Source organism: Lichenostomus cassidix, chromosome 2 (assembly GCF_008360975.1).
Source record: "Lichenostomus cassidix isolate B80296 chromosome 2, HeHo_3.0, whole genome shotgun sequence".
NCBI lineage: Eukaryota > Metazoa > Chordata > Aves > Passeriformes > Meliphagidae > Lichenostomus > Lichenostomus cassidix.
Window position 1 is genome coordinate 130,397,507 of NC_139482.1, and position 22,245 is coordinate 130,419,751.

At 34.7% G+C, this 22,245-nt stretch overlaps 1 protein-coding gene across 6 annotated transcripts in view; it reads left to right on the forward strand.

The window, feature by feature from the left end:
- VPS13B (vacuolar protein sorting 13 homolog B) overlaps positions 1 to 22,245 on the forward strand; it is a 433,483-nt gene that overhangs the window by 192,934 nt on the left and 218,304 nt on the right. For 5 of the 6 annotated variants that reach the window (XM_085053291.1, XM_085053288.1, XM_085053292.1 and 2 more), the window contains 2 exons: positions 2,211 to 2,320; positions 13,870 to 14,017. In XM_085053291.1, the coding sequence (XP_084909417.1) occupies positions 2,211 to 2,320; positions 13,870 to 14,017 (258 nt within the window). The remainder of the gene's footprint in view (positions 1 to 2,210; positions 2,321 to 13,869; positions 14,018 to 22,245) is intronic. The other variant, XM_085053290.1, reaches the window with a different exon arrangement.

Consider the following 22,245-nt stretch of genomic DNA (forward strand, 5'->3'; position numbering starts at 1 on the left):
GAAAAAATATTGACTATTTGTGCTGCCTTACTGTAGAATTTTATGGGATTGTGCTAGTGCTTAATTGAAAGGAAATAGAGTTTCAGTTCAAAGCTTCACTTAATTGTATTGAACTTCTTAGTTGTAGCCATTTTTTTCAGTAATCAAGCAACTACGTTATTAGAATTATGTGCTACAGTAACACCATCTTTTTCTTTTCAGGAGTCTGTTAGAATTGTGGGATTTTCTGTTGACTTTGTCTGTAGGCTGACTTTATGCCGCACTCATTGGGAGGTCTGACTCCCACTTGTCATATCACATATACATTAAACCTTTCATTAAGTATTGCTGACAACAGGCAGTGTCTCTTAAAGATGCAGAATTATTTTACTTTGGCATATAAGTATCATATAAAAGATAATGACTGTAGCATATATTTTATCAATCCTGTGTTACCTTCTGCTTCCTTTTTCTAGTTTCCTCCACATCCTGCCACAAGAAGTATTCACTACTCTTACTGGCATGTTACCCCTTTATGCTTGACATTAGCTTTTCCTTTAACTGCAGATTTATTTCCAAGGTTTATTACTGACATTTAAAACCTTCAGCTCGCATGGACTAGTCTGTGTATAGGAGTTCCTCACAGTGTGTGTTCCAACTCCATGCCTGTGCTAGGCAGATGATTTATTTTTGTGTATTTCTTGACTGCCATTTTCCCATTGTGCTCATCAGGCGTTGCTTGTGTTGCCCCAGGTTGGTGGCTCTTCTGCCATTGGAATTCAGCTGGTTTTAAGATTTTGTTATATACAATAAACTCATAACTTATGTTTTTTGAATTAATTTCCCATTTACAATTTTGCTGATGTGTCTTTTGAGGCACATGTTTTTACTGCTTTTTGGAAAGTACATTGAAATGTGTGTCAAGCTTTCTGAATGTATTTGAATTTATTATTAAATTCAGATTGCTGCATAATTACATTGTATACCACAGAGTAAATGTAGTATATATTGCTTTAAGAACTATGATTCTTGGTACTATAGAACTGCTGTAATTCTGTGGAATTCCGTGCTGGGATCTTCCAGTAACCAGGATTTCTGTTTTAAATATATTTTGTTATTTATTTAATTATTTCATTTATGAATTTATGGTAAAATTGCAAAGCTTATGTGAAAAGATAACTGCCTACTACTACTTGTCGCGCCTTTTCAATATAATTGATACCTTTGTATTACATTAACCCATTTGATTCTGAATTGTACAGCTCTGTAATTATGTTCTGCTGCAATAGATACATTGTCTGTAGTATTAGAAAAAAAAGGCTTACCAGTGTATGATCAGATTTTTAATGCAGGTTTAATGGAGATAGTGCTTCATAAATTGTGTTTTAGTGTGCATGGTTTGATGTGTGTGCTAACATTTCTGAGTACTGAGGTAGTTTTTCTGCTATTTTGAGCCTAACCATTTTCTGTATAAGTTTTTCTTCACAAACATAAGAAAACTATAAGTTTACTTTTAAGAAATACAGTATCCCTGTCTTGTAATCCTAGGTCTTAGAAAGTAATATTTAAAGAAAATAAGATATATTGTGAAGCTTAGGAAAATCCTAAGAGCTCACAGTATGGAGGTTGCCAATGTTATCAGAATTAAAAAATTTGCCTTATTTTGCCTAACTTATCCTCTAACGAGTATTCATGACCATATTTATGTGAAAAATGTTTGTCCTGAGCTTTGGACTGAGCACTAGCATAAAGTAGGCCTGCCTTTCTTCAAAGAACCCACTGTCCTAAACCATGGAGTTTTTTATATTGAGGTTGTGGAGAGTCATGCATTAAATTATTCCCTTTCTGTCAAGGGTCTTATTGACTCATTTTTTGCAGAGTGTTAATGTGGGCTGAGAATTTGAGGAAAGGTTTTGTGTGTATTAAGTTACACAAGCAACTTTGTGAAAATGAGCATTTTTCTTGACTAAAAATTGTAATAAGCAAAATCAAAATCCAAGTTGCTGCATTTTTTTTTGTGCGTACACATCCATAACACTAGTGGTGCTGGTAAGTTTCTCACTTTCAAGAAGTTACTGAAGTTTATGCTTTATTATTATTTATTATACATGTAAGTTCAAGCCAAACAAAAGTCTGCATTAAAGATGATTTGTGTGCAAGAAAACTGAGTATATACATGGAGATTCTTGAGCAGATAGTTTACATTTTTTTCTCTTTTCTATGGTGTGCAGGTGCTGTTCTCTTGTCCAGTGTACAAGGATTAGCAATTAATGTTGATCCAGTCCTGTATACTTGGCTTATCTACCAACCTCAGAAACGAGTTAGTAGGCACATTCAGCAGGTATGTATTTTTGCAGGAAAAGGGATGGGGAGAAGGGAAGTTTTCACTTCTGTACATGCCAGTAGTGCGTTCTTTTTCCAAGTAATTGTAGTTTGTTACCTCTTCCTTGTACTTTTTTGTGCATACTGTTGATCTTATTTTGAATTACTCAAAATGTGAAGTTGGGGTATTAAAATTTTGATTTCATAACATTTTCACTTTTAATGAAAATAACAAAGATAGTTTTGTGATCACTGTTTAGGATCAATATTTTGCAACTAATTTTAATTACCGAGACCTCATAAGACTTGAGTGTAAATAGTACATCACAATTTAAATAAGGGGTGATCTATCAAATAATTACATAACTGGTTACAAGGTACCACTCTTATTAAACCCCATTTTAATAGGAGATGAGCCATACAGTTCAAAACTTGACAAAAGTGAATGCTGTAGCAGATTCTGTATATCATGTCAAAATACACATTTGCATATCAAGTGCTTGAAAAAGATAGAAGACAAGGCTCTAGGTCTGCATGGTGCAGTGTTTTCCTTGACGTATTCTTAACACTAGTTTTCATGCCACATACTTCTGACCTGAAAAGAGCATTGGATTTGCCTTATACTAAACATATAACTGTTGTTTGACAGAATTTTTTAGAACTTAAATTTGCTATAACTGATCAAACTGGTGGTTTACGTCACTTGATGTTCTGTCTCACTTATAATGGTCAGTTATCAACAGTGACAAATGTAAAAATCTTTCGATATTTGTCTCATAACTATAGGACACTGTGCACATCAGCCAAGTTTCATGGTGGGCCTCTGAAGTGAAAAGATAAACATGACTTGTAAACATTTGTTTCTTGTGTGCAAATCACCTTGTTAGGTAGTAATTGTCAAACATTAATTTGAGTCTTATTAAGCTCCTTCTGCACCAGCATCTGAAAAACTTCACTTGTGATAGTGAAGTTTTGTTATTGTTTTAGTGAATTAACTCTGTTTTAAAATACATTGAGTTGTTCATTCCTGCATCATAACTGGAGCAGCGCATTACCTGGTATATCTTTTGCAAAACAATCCATTTATCTACTTTTTACTGTTAAGTACCTTTCCAAAATGTAATCGATCCTGCTTATCCTGCTTATTTCAAATGTTTGTGTAAAAGTCTGTCTTTAACATCAGTGTATTTAATCAGCTGTTAGTCATTGCTTTATCTTTTGATACTGAGTGACTAGACGGGTTAAGTGACTGCCTTAGGAAACTTGTTTGTTCCTGGTTTTGATCATCAGTGGCAAAATGTTTAGCCAAATTTTGTTTAAGTATTTATTTTGTAACTTGTGTCATAACCTTATACAGCCTTCTAAATTTTTTAATGATCTATTTCAGATTAAAATTACTGTATCACAATTCTAATGTTACTAGCATTTAGAATGTCCTAGTAATTTGAAATTATTTAAAATATGAGTTTATAAACCCAGCTGTCAATGTCATACTATTTTCATCATTAACATAACTGTGGTAATGGACTGCATGTAATAATACAAATTAAAGTGTCTGTAGCAGTCAAGGAGAAACTTTATTTGAAAAGAAAACTATACCTGTATTAAATTATCCTTAACCACAGACTTTTTTCTTTATGTAATGCTGTAATTATCCTAAAATAAGGATTCTAGTCAAAGTTAGGCCTTGTGCAATATTTATTGGAAAATTAATGTTGTTGCTATAGTCTAGTTAGTATAACCAAACAATAAGGCTCTATAAAACCTTCCTAATTTTTGAACTTTTAACAGAACGACCATAAGATATGATACTTTCAAGCAAGTTATGGTCAAGGTGTTGTTGATTGGTAAAGCTCTTTTCTTCCTCTGTTGTAACTGTCAGTCTTATACAATTGCAACAGGAAAAAAAGTAAATACTTTCTTTAGAAGTTCCTTGTATGATTCAGAAATCTTAAATATTAAGATGTTTTAAGTTTTAATGTCTACTTGATACAATGTTTTTGGTCTGTCATTTTGAGTAAGTCAAAGTTGTGACTTCTATCTGAAAACACATAGTTAGAAAACCTTTCAGTACATTTGGCCCTGTGTACACATTGAACTCATAATGTTAGTACTTGATACAGTAAGTTGAATGAAAGTATTAATTTTTTTCGGGGTACAAGTAAACTTCTGATTACAGGACAGGACTGGGATTGCCTGGCTCCCCACAGAGACAGGGACACCTTTACATACCAGGTGTATGTAAACATACTTCTTCATGTTTGTTTGCCTTTTAACTATTATTCTGGGATTTTAGGTTTAGGTTTATAATGCCAGTTTGGTAGTACATGTATTTTATATCTACTGAAATACTCATCATCTCTGTTGTAACTGGTTTTAACCAAAAGCATGAAAAGTTAGAAATATGAAACATAATAAGCTGCATTTTTTTACAAAACTCATAACATTTAAATTTCTTTTTCAAAAAGCGATGCTGTGTCTTCTTTAAGATTAATATGATGAAGCCACCAAGAAATGTAATTCTTTTTGGACTCACTGAGATTTTATTCAGCTGTAATAGAACAATGACTGACTGCTGTGCTGGGATGTGTGGGTACATGCAGCCCAGTGAGGATCACCCCTCTTCATTCATTACTGTTGGACGATTGCTAGACAGAGCTCTGTTTGCATCTTGCTGCCCAGCAGCTAATAATTGTATACTGGTGTGATAACCGAGGCCATTATGTTGCTTGGTTGGTACAGATGTTACTTCTTTACATTTTCTCTCCTCCTTTACATAGTGTGTCTACTTTGTACAACTAAGTTATAAACTCTTTAACTGTGTTTATGTAGTATCTAGGACACTGTCATGGGTACTCAGATGGTGTCTGAAAAATGTGATGAATGATACATGAGGATTTTAAAGGTCTGACTGAACTTAAACACTAAAAGACAAGAGAAACTATTTAAATGAAAAATTATGTTTGGCGCAATAATCAGTGAGTATAAACAGGTTCCTTATATATTTAGGCTAGAAGTAGATTTCAAAATCTTTAGTATTAAGACTATAGTAAAGTTTTTTTCTGGCCTATTCCTTTATGGAATTTTATGTCTTTAGGAACAATATGTATAACAGCTGTTTGCAGAAGAAGGAGATTGGAGGGGACTACTCTTTATTGAAAATTTCAGAATTTGAAAATTCACTTAATGTAGAACCCTTGCATGTAAGCTTTCTTTCTGTATGGTGTGCAAGTTAACATTATATATTTTAGGCTAACTCACAAAAAAGAAAAATCTGGAAATAGTCTCTAAGACTTCTACATTATTTTTAAAACAGAATGGAATATTGGTGCTAGATGTTTTCAGTGCAAGGCATTGTAATGCATTACCTTTTCGTTATGAAGTGACAATGCATGCCCAAATGTGTCTGCTGGTACATATTTGAATGATGAGCTGTGTGGATACTGTTCTGGCTATAAAGTCAGTGCTCTAGGGTAAATGAATGCATATATAACTTATTTTTCTCTGTCCATTCTGGATTCCAACATACATCTGTAACTTTCCCATTGTCCCCTTTGAAGCACTGTAACAAGGAGAACATTGCAGAATAAAATTCCATGAGGCTCGGTGCTTGAACAAACCTCCATATTGCTTTTGAATTTCTCTCATGGCTACTAGAAGTATGGGGTGTAGTTCTTACATTTCTTTGTTGAAATGGAAGTCTCATGTAAAATAAGCCTCCTCTGTAGCTACAATCTTGTCTGTTATCACCTTTGATCTACTTGGTGATGTTGGACATAGGTAAGAATAATGCCAGTCTGAGGGATATGGCTGGATTTTAATCATGAGTTATTGGTTAGGCAAATTTGGTTAGGCAAAAATGAAATAATAACTATAAATATAAAACATAAACAATCACAGAGCTTTTGTTGCACGCATTTGATATCCTTATTTTAATATGTTTATGGCAAGTTTTGAATTTGTAAATTTTCCAAATAATAATAGGGGAAACTACTGAAACAGTGTGTAGTAAGAAGTTCTGCTGTCTGATTGTGTGCTGTACGGTATACTTTGCAGCGTGTTTTCTTTAAAAGGTGATGTGGCAAAGCCAGTTCTGCTTATGTTTATATTGGTCAGAAATAAAATTAACATCTCTCTTTGAACTGCATTTGAGGAAAACTACTGAGTTTTCTTATGTGTGAAGTCTGCAAAAACCTCTTAGTTATTAGAGAAGTTGTTATGAGGTCTTGCTGAGTCAAGAGCCTATTCCAGTGCTCACGCACCCTCACAGTAAAAATATGCTTCTTTCACATTCAGAGGGAACCCCTTGTGTTTCAGTCTGTGCCCATTTCCTCTGCTCCTTTCACTGGGCACAACTGAGAAGATCCTGGCTCCATCTTCTTTTCACCCTTCCATGAGGTATATTTATACATTGAGAAGGTCCACTGTAAACCTTCTCTCCAGGCAGAACAATCCCAGCCCCCTCAGCCTTTCCTCATATGTAAGATTCTCTAGTACCTTAATCATCTTTGTGGCCCTTTGCTTGACTCTCTCCAGTTTGCTGATGTCTGTCACATACTGGGGATTCCAGAACTAGACCCAGCACTGGGTAGAGAGAAATGATCACTTCCCTCAACTTGCTGGCAATACCTTGTGTAATGCAGCCCAGGATACCACTCACCTTCTTTGCAGCAAGAGCACTTTGCTGGCTCTTCTTCAACCTGGTGTCCACCAGGACCTTTTCTGCAGAGCAGCTTTCCAGATGGGCAGCCCCAGCATATAATGGCACATCCAAAGGCTTAATTTTTATGTTAAAAGGGAGGGAATTTTTCATGCCATCTTGTCATTAACCTGTCATGTGATGCTTATAGTTGTCAATGGATTGAGATTTAGCTTTCTAGTATTTAATATGACAAGAAGATATTCAAAAGTTCACTTTCAGGTTTTGCTCTCCTTTAGTTCCAAACCTGAAGAATAAGTGAAAAGTATTCTGGAAGAAGTTATTTAATGGTAATTTTATTTTGGTTTTGTACCGACATTTGTTGTGTTACAACTATGAAATAGAATCACAGAATAGTCTGTGTTGGAAAGGACTCAGAACGGTCATGGAGTCCAACTCTGAAGTGAATGGCCCATGTGGGGATCAAACCCACTACCTTGGTGTCACTAGCGCCATGCTCTGGCCGACTGAGCTAATCTTAGGGTCAAACACTACTGAGAGTGTGAAGATGTCTACATACATAAAGACTGTTGTGCTGGACACATGGATAATTTTTTGAAAGTAAATGTTCTATTCATCTCTATGTTTCCAGAATTAATACATTAATAAGTAATCTGGTAAAAATGTAATTATTCTGCTTTATATGCAGTCCGTGTGACTACTCAAAGGAAGATTACTGTAAGCCAGATACATTGCACTCCCATCCATATATCCTACATCAAAATCACATATTTTATTATCTGGGCGTTACATATCACATTTCTGGTTCCCTGAATTTCCTAGACCTCTATGAAATATGCTTGTTACCACCATTTCTTTCAGTAAGGGTTAATAATCCATGAAGTTGCAGCAGCAAACTCAAAATATGTCGTGTCCTGCCTGGTGATTAATAAACCTATGCTAGATTTTAAGCAAGGTTTAAATTGACACAGAAATTTGCATGGGTTTTGTTTTTAAATGTTATTCTATGTGTCAGCCAAAATTGGTGTTCATTTTTAAGAATACTGTAGTCTGTATGGATTGTTTTTGTAAAATGAGCTGTAAGTGTAGTAACACTCAGTGTGGGAGTAGTTTGTGCACCAGTTGCTCATCTGCTTAATCCACTTGTGTTTCTATAACCTGAACGCCCCATTGAGAAGGTACATTCTTTATAAACGTGTTATGAAAGGTTAATTTGCAAAGAATTTGGCAAAGATACCACTACAGAGTCCATGCTGTTTGCAACTTGTTAACATCGCCTCCCAAATAAAAAGTTAAACAAAGCCAAGTTTAGAGGCCTTGTTTCCAGTAATTTAATATGTTATTTTGACATTTTTGAAGAGTTTTTAGGTGAGTCTTGTGGCTGCAAGGCCTTGTTTCTAGAGATTTTTAGCTATTTTTAAAATATTTTATTATGACTATATTTAAGGCTTTTTCAGCTGTGGCTTGTTTTATTTTTGTAAGCCAATGCTATTTTTTGTACATTTGCTCTCTTGTAAAAGCCCATACTTAGCTTTGCAAGTTAAAAACTTGAAGAGTTTCTTTTCCTTGATAAGCAGCCTTAGCTACTTTGCTACGAGACAGTCAGTATGTGTGGCACTTTTTGCAATAAATTTATGAGTGAGTGCCTGTCATCTTTCTCAAATGCACATTACTGTAAAGCCTTCATAACTTGTCAATACTTTTCTTACATTATTGATTTTTATGAGGTAAAATGAGTAATTTTAGAGAAGACTGAATTATCAGAAATATGAACGCATCGATGTGTATTATAAATCTGTTTGGCTCATATTTCTGTCCTTTTTTTTGAGTGTTCCATACAGTACGTGTATATGTACATGTAACACACATGGACGTGTGTTACTACCTAATTTAAGGAGTATTTCAGTAAGGAATAGATCTAAATCCAAGAGGTCAGGGTGAGCATTCTTAGTCATATACAGAAATAACTAAGAAAAAGACATTGCATCTTTTCCAGATTAATCATGCTTTGAAACACTGGAATGTAATACACCTACCTGTTTTCAGAATCCAGATTCCTCCCTCTTTTCAAGAACATCTGCACCTTGGAAGACTGTGTATCCCAATTCAAACCCAAGAATTTTTCCTCAGCTGTGTAGGTAGATTAAAAAATCAGTCATTAACAATTCAATTTAATCCATCTTTTTTTCTTCAACTCTGCTTTTTCTCTGCTCATTTTCTCTTTTCTCTAACATTATCTTAGGAATTTTACTGTCTTATAAAGACCATTCACTGCTTTATGGAAAGTTCATTGTGAACTGAGGGTATTATCAATCTTTATGTTGTACTTTGGGTAGTACTTAATTCAGAAGTCTGCACCAGAGATCTCCCTGGAATTTTTGGCTAGGTAAAATAATTTTATCATCCTGACTTCATCAGTAGACATTTGTAGAGCAAGTCAGTCCTTCAAATGGTTCTGTCTTAGGATGACTTTTGGATTGTTGCACATCCTTGATGCTTTAAGAACCAAATGTTTCTGATAATGAATGGCAGTGAATAAATGGCACAATGTAAGAGGAAGTTTCAGTACCCAAACTTAGGACTTTTCCATGTTGCAGCAAAGTTGGCTTTTGAGGGCAGAGATGTGTTGCCTCATTTTTCTCTTCTACCTTGATAAATAGCTGGAAAGGCTTTGATAGAAGAAGCATGTTTCTATAGTAAATATGATTATGTTCTTAGTGAGACTTCTAAAATTATAATAAATTTTGATTTCTGATGCTGCTTGCAGGTCAGAAGCACTGTATTTATCCTTATCAGGATCTATCACCTCTTATCCCATGGAAGGCATTTAAGTTTCTGAGGGACACTGAAATGAAGTTGCTGCTTGCTTAAGGAACTAAAGCTGTGTGGGACTCAAATCTTGTATCTTCTGCTTTCAGAGGCGCCTTGATGAAAGCATTCCTTCAGCAGTTTCAGTTTGTGACAATGAGGGGGTTCTTGGCTGACATACGTCCATCACATAAGTTTGGAAACATTGCAGCTAATCAGTGATAAGTCTTTTATCTCAACAGAGCACTTTTCCAATACCTGAAATACCTACCTGAAGCAGTCATAGAATTCCATCTGAATTAGCAAGTCCACCTGCCAGGAGAGAAGGTGGTTTTGTGAGCTCCAGGGGTTAAGCTTACCTAATCTTTTTATTTAGCAATTAATTTTAATTAGTGCAATTTTATTCATTCATTTTAATTGGGAACTAGGCCTAATGTCTTGATTCATTTGAACTCTCTGACACTATTTAGGTGTACTAATAATCCTAGAAATCAAGGCAATTAAATGTAACTTGGTAGTCAAGCAGTGATTGCATTTTCATGACATTAGAACTTGGTGCAAGGTGGGCAGGGTTGGATCCTCCTTGCTGTCACAGCTCATTCTGGTACAGTTAGGACAGTCTTGAAAGCAAAGGTATATATTCTTCTCTGAGCTAGATAGTGATTGCATGACAGTGATCTTAGATGTTCAACAAACACCATGTCTTGAGCAGAGCTGCCATCTGTCCCCACTCCAAAGACTTTGTTGATTTTTCTTCCTGCTTGCCGGTTGCAAGTTACTGCACCGTGTGCGCGTCGGTTTGTGTGCATACAGCATCCACTACGTGGGATATCTGGGTTTAGTACCGTCTCAAATATAGCAACCCATGTCTGTGCTGATGCTTTTGAATTTGACATTTCACAAGCCAGTGCTTAATTTTTTCCTTTACTAATAATATTTAAGTTCCTATCTTGGAATATTCTTTTGCCTTTGGTTTGTTATCAGAGAGGTGACTGTATAGGCATCCCTCAAATGAAAGTTGCTTTTCTGCTCAGTCATTTTCTGTAAAACTCATTTCTCATGTTCCCAGATCTACCTACAGTCTCTTCAGCCTCACATTTGTGGGAAATTATAGTTTGGAAATAAAATATTTAATTATCAAAAACCCAAGAAAAATAAAATATTAATTCACGTAGGGCAAATATCCACTAGTCCTCTTTACAGGATATTTTAGCTCTAGTTAGTTGGCATGTCTCCACATAAATCAGGAAATAATTGGGCCTTAGTATTTTTGGCAGTCTGTTTTTTAGCTATTATTTTTCTGCGCCTTTCTCTGATTTTAGATCTTTATCATTTCCAAAGTCACGTTGACCACACAGTGTGAAAAAAAAATCTAAAAAATTAAAAATTGGTATTTATTGATCCATTTGCATGCTTAAATGGCATATGTGTGTGTGTTTTGTGTACACATATTTAACATGGTATGTAATGTCTCAGATTATTTGTGCCAATAAAAATTAAATTCAGAAAAGGATTGCTTTTCTGTAGATTTTCAGCCACTGCTTAAAAATTTAATTGTAATAATTATATTTCAAAAGTAGTAACCTTTCTTACTTTGAATTCCATGAATTGTTATTATTTTAGTATTCTGTATATAATTGCCACAAAATAATATTTCATCGATAAAACTCTCAGTATTCTAGAATAGAATCTGATTTTTACTTTGTGTCAACAAAACAGCCTAACATAAATGCTGCTGTAGTTCCAGAACTTCGTTACATGCTCTTTATCTTCTCTAACACTACCAATTAGTAACCATAAAGCTTAATCCCAAGTAGGTGTACTTAAGCTTTACTACATACTACTTTATAGCTGGCTTTTTGGATTCTTGTGATGAAATCCTTATGATAACACTTGCCTGCAATGTCTCCTTTCCCATCAGATTCATCTTCTCCTACAGCTGTGGGGCTCTTGTCATCTGCTATTTCCCAAGCCACAATTTCCTCATCAGTTTGTGGCTAAACCCCAAATCTTGATGATCCTTTTCCATCTAGTTCAACACGGATCTTTCATCTTCTGGATTCTTTTAACCAGAAATCATTTGCCAAAAACCTGACAAGATTGTACTGGGCGTCTGCAGCAGCAACAGCAGGCTTGATTTCTGTGAGCAAAGATAAAACAGTTGTTTCATTGTCCAGATCAGCACTCAAGCACTCAATATTTGGTCATAATTTTTTCCAGCTTTATCTGGCTGTGATAGCCTTGATGTTTTTCACTCTTTGACTAGTGGTGTGACTTATTATATTTTGCTGATCCATTTCTTCAGTGCTTCAGAAATAGATACAGCTTCTTCAGGCAGTATTTCCATCCCATTGTCTTTCGTACTGTCCTGTATTGTCTGCATTCATTCTTCAGAAATTCTTGCTTCACTTTGGCAAGTCAATGTTCTTACAATGTTACATCCAGAACTGCCAAATCATGGCTCAACAGTTGCTGTCGTGGGAAAGCTGCAGATGGCTGTGCCTTATGAAAGGTTGTATGAGATAAATTTCAAGATTTTGAAAATAAATTATGTAAAATGTCTGATGAAAGTTAGCAAAACTTCAGTTCCTCTCCCTGTATGCATGCAGGAAGTCTTTCTGTGGTGTAAAGGTTGTCTTTTCAAAGCTGATGGGGATTTTTGTTGTTGTTATAACTAGAGGGGACACCAAGGTGGCATCTTATTGTATTCCAGAAAAACTTTTTAGTGCTTTTGGAGACAAAGGTAATGACTGTACATTCAGAGGGAGGAGCAGAGATGAGAGTTCTGTTTGTCATTGACATCAGTGTTTTCTATTAACTTTGCATACCACTGTATGTATAAATTGATAGTTTTCACTGGAGTAGGATTAAATAGTTGATTGTCTTATTTTAATTTACTTTTATAGTGGAAAATGGTGAAGGCGTTTGGAAGTCATTCTCCTTCAATTAAATGATTTTTCTGTTTGTTTTGGGGTTTTGTATGTGTGCACATATTGCACACTGCTTGATTCAGTGATCTGTTTTCTATTGGAGAAAATTTACAAGCACATTGCCTGCCTCACACGAATTTGTTTCCCACAGAGATTCCTAATGCAATGTGTGAGGTTTCTTATTACGCAGTTATATGGATTACATTTTCACTCCAATACAAACAAAATTAAATTACACAAAAATTAAGATGCGTGTAATCCTAATGTCTGATCTTTAGAAAAAAACTTTGTCATCTTTAAATGATAACCTTCTGCAAACTCAGTGGTAGAAATATACTGGTTTTGTCAACTGGGATGCATCTGCAATTTACATGGCAGCTGATGTTACAGCAAAATGTTAAGACTGAACTGTACAGCAACACTGAGGATCAAATTGTTTTTAATAATTTTGTCTTTCCTAGCTTGTATTAATAAAAAAGTAACAACAAAGCCAATAGACTCTATTCATTTGTTCCTGAACCCATGTGGATTAATACAAATCACTCTTTTCTAATCTTGAAATAATGATGCAGTCCTTCAAACTTGGTTTTAATGGCTTCAGTTTTACATAGCAGTTTCACATTTTGAGCACGTTCTCATTTATTGATATGCTTGAAAGGCACAAAGTTCAAAATCAGTAGCAGTCAGTTAATTTTTTTATTTAAAATGTTAGGAAGAAACACAATAATGTAGAAATATCAATGCATCCTATATTTCGAAGTTTAATGAAGGTTATTAAATTTCTTTGGGTCTTCATATCTGGCTAGAATTTTCCAGTTTCCATTAAACATTTAGATAATTATTTTACTTTGGTCATCAACCAAATTAATTAATATGCTTTTTGGTTGGCTAACAACCATGATACTTTAATTTAGTTTTATTTCATTTTTTTGTTTTTATAGAGCTTTTTCTCAGACTAACAGGACTGAAATAAAGAACTACAAGCACAAGTCTGAATGTGGCATTTAATTTTTATTTGTTTCCAAAATAATTGTGCTGCAATCAGTGTTTCAAATTGTCTTCTATACATTTCAAAACATGTAGTTTTAAACATTTTACTCATGACAATGCCAAAATTCAATATTAATGTGCTTTGGTTTTTAGTGGCTCACAAGGTACTTCTTTTTCTAGCAGTCTGTAGGAGCTGTTCCGCTGGGTGTGCCAGTAACTCGAAAGAAAGAGGATGAAGCATCAATTGGAAGTGCACCTTTGGCAAGGCAGCAGTCAAATCAAGCCTCTGAGTATGCCAGCAGTCCTGTCAAAACAAAAACAGTAACAGGTATATCACTTAATTGAAAATACCCATTCTGCACTTGCAGCCTCCCTCAGTTACATGCCTCCGCAACTGAGCAGCATCGCTGTGCAAATACTGTGGAACAACTTCCAGCTTCAGAGAAATTAAAAGTTTTTGAATTAAAGATGATCAAATGTGTAATTTTCAAATACATGTTTATTTTTATTCTCATTTTTGTTTAGTGATGTCTTTGGGGCCCTGATAGTCTCATATACCACATTTTGTAAAATGAGATAAAGGAGATCTGCTTTCAGTATAATATCTACTATTTGCTTTGATATTTAGTCCATAATTTTCTTAAACTTCACACTGTGATTAATCTCTAATTTCAGTCTGTTTACATTGCTCAAAGTCTGGCATCTGTGGAAGTCAGGATTTATGCATAAACAGTTAAAATTCACTGTTTTCAAAATCACTCACCCATAGACAGTGCATTCGTTGGCACTTGGGCTTATGGAGTTCAAGAAATAATTTATTTTAGGAGTATTTTCTGGCCACTTAAGAGTGTAAAGTGAAATATCATTACCACTAATCAAGATAATATGATTTTCTTGGAATTTCTAGTGTGTTTATCCATATGGTACTGTCTGCAAGTAGTAAAGTAGGTGATCATCAAAAAAAAATTACTATCCAGCTGAGACTTCTAGTGATCCTTCTGAAATACACTGAACAAATTCTCTTTTGCTTTGCATTGATGTTTATTTCCAGATTATCATGAGACACTTCAAGATGTTGTCTGCTGAAACTAAGATTATCCTTGTTCATTAATGGTAGAGTTAAGTACTATTTTGAGATTAAAAGGGGCTAACCTAGAAAATCTGTTTGCTGAATATTAGTGGGTTGTCATGTTGTCACTGGTAGTAAAACAGCAGATTAATTTCTAGGACTTCCATTTCATTCATGGGTATCCTTCATTTTTACCATTTATCCATTTATTTTAAAAATTAATTGATGCATTTCCTTTATTTCTGGCTGTGATGAAATGACTGTACCAAGCATATTCTTCTTTTAACTGTATTTTATCATCTGTTCTGCTTTATCAAAATCATTAATTTTCAGCTGTTAAAATTGTTGAAAAATGCTACTAAAGTAAAAATTAAAAAATGAATGTCAAAGAGCAAATGCCTTGCTAAGTAATGAAATTAATTAAAGAGATGCTTTCTGTCTGCTTCAGTAGACCACATGAATTTCCATTAATTAAAAGGAGTCATGTAATGCTGCAGTGCCATGCAGATTTGTTTTATGTGTAGTCTCCTGAAACTTCATATGGTGTTGGAGTATTTTCCTGTAGAGTTTTCTTGTGCCAGGTTTGTCAGAATTGGCTCTGTATGGAAGAGTCAGGGGACAGTAAAAGCTAACACATTTTGTGTCACCAAAATAAAAGGTCTCTGATTACTAAGCCACCAGTTACAGAGGTTAGAAAAGATTGAATAGATGCAAATGTGAAAGGTGAGATCTCATTCTCAAAAAGGTTTCAGTGGATTCTTTCTTTCAAAATTTGTTTCTTTACAGCTATATAATTTGTTGGAACATGATGAATGAGTTACCTTGGTTTGTTAAACTAAAAATAGAGTGCCTGTGATTCTACTCCTTTCTAATTTTTCTGGGTCCCTTGCTCCCACCATCTCTCTCTTTATTTTCTCTCTTTTTATTTCACCTACTTTCTGTCTGAGTTTTCTTTCATTATTTGTGTCACCTTTTTAAAGCAGGAATACTACACTGATTATAGATCTAGGACATACAATGCTACCAATTCTACAAAAGCATTCTAGGTAAAGAGACAGTGATCTTTGTAAGCCTCATATTTATTAATCATCAGGGCTATAGCTACACATGTTCTAAGTTGTCAGAAAACTGAGATCCTGATAATATGTACATATGCATAGTCTTTGCAGATTGAAAGAGATTTTGTCTTAAAATCATGCTATTCAGGTGGTGATTTTGAATTAATTATTTTCAACTCTAGCATGATCTCTGCAGTCACTCCCTTGAGAACTGCTAGGAACCAACCCTATATATTGAATGAAAGCAGTTTGTAATCACAGCTGTAAAATTATTTAAAACATTGATCTAGTGTTCAGTTTATAAGTTAATGGCTGCTGACACCTTGCCAAGAATAAAGCATGGGAAAAGAGCAAAACTACTGTCTATATGTTATCTGTCTGTGAAAATCCAGGGTTTCTCTTCTTAAGTCTCAAATTGTAGTTACTTAAAAATCTCCGTAACCACAGAGGCTTCACAACCAGAGGAAGATAATAGAATATATGGTTTAAATCTGGTATGATGTGATTGTAAACAAGTAAAGTGATAAAGACTATTAAAAAAAGTTTACTTCTGTTTGTCTGTGCACCCACTTCTCCTCCCATTCTCAGCAGTTGAGCAGTTCAGTGTTAGTTCAGTGATTAGTGATTTCCAGACCTGTACCTGTGCATAGAGGTAGAGCTCTCATGTCTGGATAGAGACAAAATAATTGTTATATATGTGTGTAATTATGTAATATATGTAACATACTCATGTAGAAAGATAGTATGGGCTGCAGAAGATGAACAGGGCAATCTTTGAAAGCTGTCTTGGGCACATTATGGAATAATGGTTTAAGCCCAAGTGTCTGTTTTCACGCATTCAAAATGTGTCCTTGTTCATTACTAAAATAATCTGTAATTTTAATTCATATTTATAAAATATTACAATTATTTTCACTGTATTTGAAAAATATATAATTTTCCATGATCAAAGATTAAATTGGATGTGGGGTTTTTGTGGTTTGTACTTTTTACTGCCTTCTGGTGAGGTATTTTTGTTTAGTCATTACAGTGAAATTTGATTTCACTAATATCTACAACATTTATCAGTTTGGATTGATAAATTGTCATTTATGAATGACATCCAACATTTATCAGTTTGGAAGTAACCATGATATCACAGATACAAATTTGACACTATTTTATGAGATAATAACCCAGACTTTGGCACCTAATTTTTCAGTATCAATAACACATACTCTTAGTATGAAGAACGCCTTTAATGAAAGAGGCTACTTTAGAGACGCTGAAAAGGGTATTAATTTTTTACTCAGAATCCTGAAAGTTGGCTTTTCTTATAGCTAGAGAGCAGAGAGGTAAATGGAATTAAATGTATCTTCTAAGAAGTCATGATGAACTTTGTGGTTGGAGTAAGCTCCACAACCTGTTATGAAAGCATCTGAAAACTGAATGCCTTGTCCCGTGACTGAACATAAACTTGTCAAACAAAATTTTGCTGATCCCTGTTATGCAACAGCGAGATGTTTCCACATGGTACAAGTGGTGACTGCATTTCAGCCATGTCATGAGTGTACATTAGTCCTGAAAAAGTGCACAGGTTTTTCATTGCTATGTCTAGTACCTGACTGCTGCATTTTATTGTCTAGTGGACAGACTGGAAGAGCATTTGCAAAAAAGAATTAAACAACGGTGGGTTTTTGAGGCAGCGTTTTTATAGACCAGTTCTGCACTTCACACAGCAAATTGGTCTTTTAATTTCACTACAAATTCAACAGGTTTTTTACGTCCAGTTTTAAAGCTGAGAAGAGATTCCAGAATCAAACTGCAGTAAGTGTAGATGTGTTGCATAAGAATATGTGTGTAGAGAAGAATAAAAGGAGAGGATATAAAAGCATTGTATTTTGGAAAAATCTCTTTTGTTTCTGAAGCACTGATAGTTTGTTCTTTGGAATTATGTTTTTACAGAGAAATAATTATAGAGTTTGAAAGCTTTATACATGCTGTTACATCTAGTCTACTATTTGTATTTCAAGCAGATTGAGGATGGTGTCATAATAAGAAAATTGAGAATTCTTGTCTTAGATAGCTTTTATGTTTTATGCCATGTACAAATCACCTGAATTCCAATAAAGACAGAGACCCTGTTGCGGATTTCTAGCTGGTGTACCCTGCTTACTTAGTTTCCCAGAACTTGTAGAAAAATAGTATCTTTGAAATATTTATCCTTTCGAATTTGACCAGCAAATACCTAAGGAATTACAGGACAAGCAAATGAATTGTGTGCATATTAGGGAATATAGGATTGCATAAGCCTTCTTTCCACAGGAAACCAGGCAAAGAAAGATCCTAATCTTTCCTTTCAATCACTTCCTAATACTTGATGATGTAGATATAATAAAACTTAAGATGTTTGTTAGATACTTCCTATAGCTGGAATTTCTTGGTGCTTATGGCAAGTGTTAGTAATTAGATTTTGGAAGTTTTACTAAAGTAATTCTTAAAATTCCTTTAAAGTATATATGAGATATTTCTGAACCACTCTTAAATACTTAAGAAAGGACAAGGCTTTAAATTGAGACACGTCTCTATTTTATTTAGACCATCTTATACCAGACAAACTGATGTTTTTATCTGAGATTTTGTCTCAAGTTAATAAAATTTCTACTGAAAAGATTCAGTGTAGCAGAATAGGACCTGTACTTAGCAAAACTTGATGCAGTTCCTGATTTTTGTTTTCCTTAAAGTACAACTAGAATGCATAGTTAGATTCCTGCTAAAATGAGTTGTTGGAATGCAAAAAACTGGCAAATATGAGAGAAGTCTGACTTGTGAGAAATCAATGGATTATCTGAAGTATTTAAACTAGTAGGTCACTATTTCTGCTCAATGAACTGAATGATTATCGTTTATTCATGCCTACCATGAAGTGTATGACTGATGATTAAGTTGGGAAGATGAATGAAATTAAATAGATGCTAAATAGGTTTAGTAAAATACTTGAAGGAATAAGTAAAATCAGGAATTTAAATCTGATGCACATTTATCTAGGGTGCATGAAAATACTAGGATTTTTATAAATGGGCTTTAGTTCTTGGATTATTTAAAAGGAAGGCATCCAGGCACAGGTGATTTATAGAAAATTTTAAGTGGCTGGACAGTCACATATCTATTCAAAATTAATTGTTCTGAGTTTTGTGAGCTAGTAAAATGTTTAACATTTTTGTTATGGTGGTGTGACTTCTCCAGTTCACTGTGAGGATTTCAGAAATCTTAGTAACTCTAAGCCAATGTAGTATATCAGACATTCTTTCTGCATGAAGAAATTCAATGTTGAGAGAGAACAAATGGTTGTTTATTTTTACATTATGTTTATAAGACTAAGGAACTTTCTGTGTATTTTTAAAAAGGCAGACTAATAGGCAGAATTCCACGTTTATCAGTATTTATTGCAGATCCAAAGGCTGCAATCCAAAGGCTTCATTATATAAGTTGTATTTGCAATTGTAAGTGATATATTAAGATAAAGATAAATTTAGGTGTGGACTTCATGACAGAACACACAAATATCACATTTTTGTAATTACTAATCTAGTAGCTCAGTTTGGCCTCTGAATGGCTGGTTTTGATTTGTACAAAAGCATCAGTCCTCTTTTATTTTTGTTCCCAGAACTAAATAGGTGTTTTTTGCCAGAAATAGTGCAGCAATCATTAAGAATTTACTGGGAGAAAACGCTGACCATAGCCATTCCCTAGCCAACATACACTTTCACACAGAAAGATCCTTTCTGGTTGCACAACAACATTAAAATCACATTTGTCTTTGTTTATTGACATATGTTAAAAGCCTCTCTGTTTTAACACTTATTCTGCTAACTCATTGGCGACCATACAAATTCAGCCACTACGTCTCTCTGCTGCCATTTCCTTGCATATAAAGAACTCACTCTCATGAGTTTTCAGGGATTGTGGGGCTCAATTATTATCTTGATAAAAGTAGTGTATTATCTGCATTGCTAGTAAAGTAGAATGCAAAAATGCTCAAAGGCCAGTAAAGAAATTATTTCTGCAAAGACTACTCAATATGCTGGCAAATATATCACGTATTTTTATAAGCTTAAAAGGACTCCTGCTGTCATTTAAGTACTGCTTTTATTCTCAAACATTCTGATAGAGAGTGCAAACTTCAAAAAGTAACTAACATAGTCTATTCTTAGGGAAAAAAATAACAGTTACATGAATAATTCAGGTATCACTCATCCAGGAATGGGAGTGTGGGGAAAAAATAGTCTTATGACATCTCAAAAATAAAATGTGAATATTTGTGAAAGACTTCTGAATGGTTCAGAAAATATTGGTAAATGCTTCAAAAAAGCTCGAAAGGTTTGAGCTTCTCTGCATGGCTTCAGTGAGCCTGCTACTTTGATTAACTTTTAAATTGAATGGTAGGAAAAACAGTGCATTAAGATAGGAAGTATTTTAACAAGATACTCCTCTGTGCCTTTGCAGTTCCTTGTATATGTAAAATGTTTTAGTATTAAATCATAGAACAAAATTATTTAATGGAAGTGCATTATACTGGGAACAGAATTTCTTTGGCTGTCATATATATTTACACAAAAGTGTGGGTGCTTTGCAATGCCTTCAAATATCTTTATAAACACATATGTTTAGTTCTGTTGTGTTGCAAGTACAAAAACATAGAGACATATGAGAAAAATTGGCAGGCAAACCTAAGGACAAACAAGCTTTTATGTAACATGTTTCACTGAAGTTTTATTTTTATATAGTATTACACAGAAAGCCAAAAACCTGCTGATTTACAGAAAATTGCAGTGTTTTAGAAGGTGGTGGTTGTTTGGGGTTTAATTAGAGGGGTATTTTCTGGGGTGTTTTACATATGAAGAAAAAAGTTCATCATATATATATATATATCTATCTATCTATCTGTAGGCCATTTTGATTTTTTAGGGTTGTTTAAAGTTTGAATTTTCTCCTCCACTGCATTTTGATCTCATTTCTAATCCTTCAGACCTCTTGATCAGTTCCTTAGAGTGTCGCATTTGTTGCAAACACCTTAGTATTTTTGGTTTTATTTTTTTTTATGGAAAGACATATCTAATGCATGAAACCAAATACCTGTTAAAGAAATCCCAATGAGTACTTTGACTCTATGCAGACAGCTTCCAGTTTTAGTAGAGGAAAAATCTTCCAAGGAAAAGAGCCATGTAGTAGGAGTACACTTTCCTCTGATTGCTTTTTTCCTTTAATGTGTTTTGCTGTCGTGGCCTCTTGGTAACTGTGGTCAGTTTGTAACAGCATTTTCCTCTTCTTAGCTCCCTTCTGGTGTGTGAGAAGCTGTGTTACAGATGATGTGATGTTGGAAGGAAAGCTTTCCCAGCTTGTTGAGGTCATGGGACAGACACATTTTGAGTACAGTCATTAGATGTGACTGGGGAGAGAGTCCTGCTGCCTGGGTGTCTGTCTGTGGACCTGTCCTGAAGCACGAGCTCTCTGAGCTTTTGGGCATCAGTGGAAGTGTGGGTTTGCCTGCAGCAGGATAACCTTTTCCAGCCGGAAAGACGCTACTGCCTTCTTAATGCATGAGGTATCTGAGGTACACAGTGGGACAGGAAACTGAGTCTGTCTTGTGCCACAGAGATTGAGAGCTGATAGGTCTGTACCATGTAGAAATCAGGAATAAGGTGCCTCCCATTAGTTTAATTGCTAGCTCTAAAGAGAGAGGAAAGCATGAGGCCAGCAGTGACTACAGATTATCAGTATTCTTCAACCCAGTAGTGGAAGTCTCTGATATGTGTTTTTTTTCTGCATTGAGTTATTTGAGGAAATGTCCATTTGTCCCAAATCACACCTCAGAAGTTTTCTCTCCCCCCTTCTATTTCTTAAGTCACTGAATATTAATAACACACAGTGGTGTCATTTTCACAAAAGTTCTTTTTATTTTCAAAACTTACATATTTTCTGAATCTGAGTTCTAAAGAACTCATTCCCAGTAGGCTAAAAAACACAAAGAAGGAGACATAAGTCTATATAAGAAAGACACCTTTAGTTAGAATTTATACCTATAAGTCTTGCTTGGTTGCATCTCCTACCAAGTGAGTACTTTAATGATTAATTTTGCAAGATTGCTACTTGGAACTCCCTTTGTACTTTAACCAGAAATTGTGAAATTAGTTAGGAAAACTACTTCGATGAGTCCTTTTTTAAAAAACAGTCTGTTCATTACCAATGTGATCTGAAGTTAGTAAGCATGGCAGCTGCTCTGTGATTGTGTGGTGTATATGTTTGCACAAATACCAAACAATGAGGGACTAAAAGACAAAGAGTGGGAGCCTTTTATGTTCCTGTACACTGGTTTTCTTAAAAATTCAACTTCAAAAGTCCACTATGGTGGACGTTTTTTTTCGCCTTATCAGTATGGAAGTGTTTCAT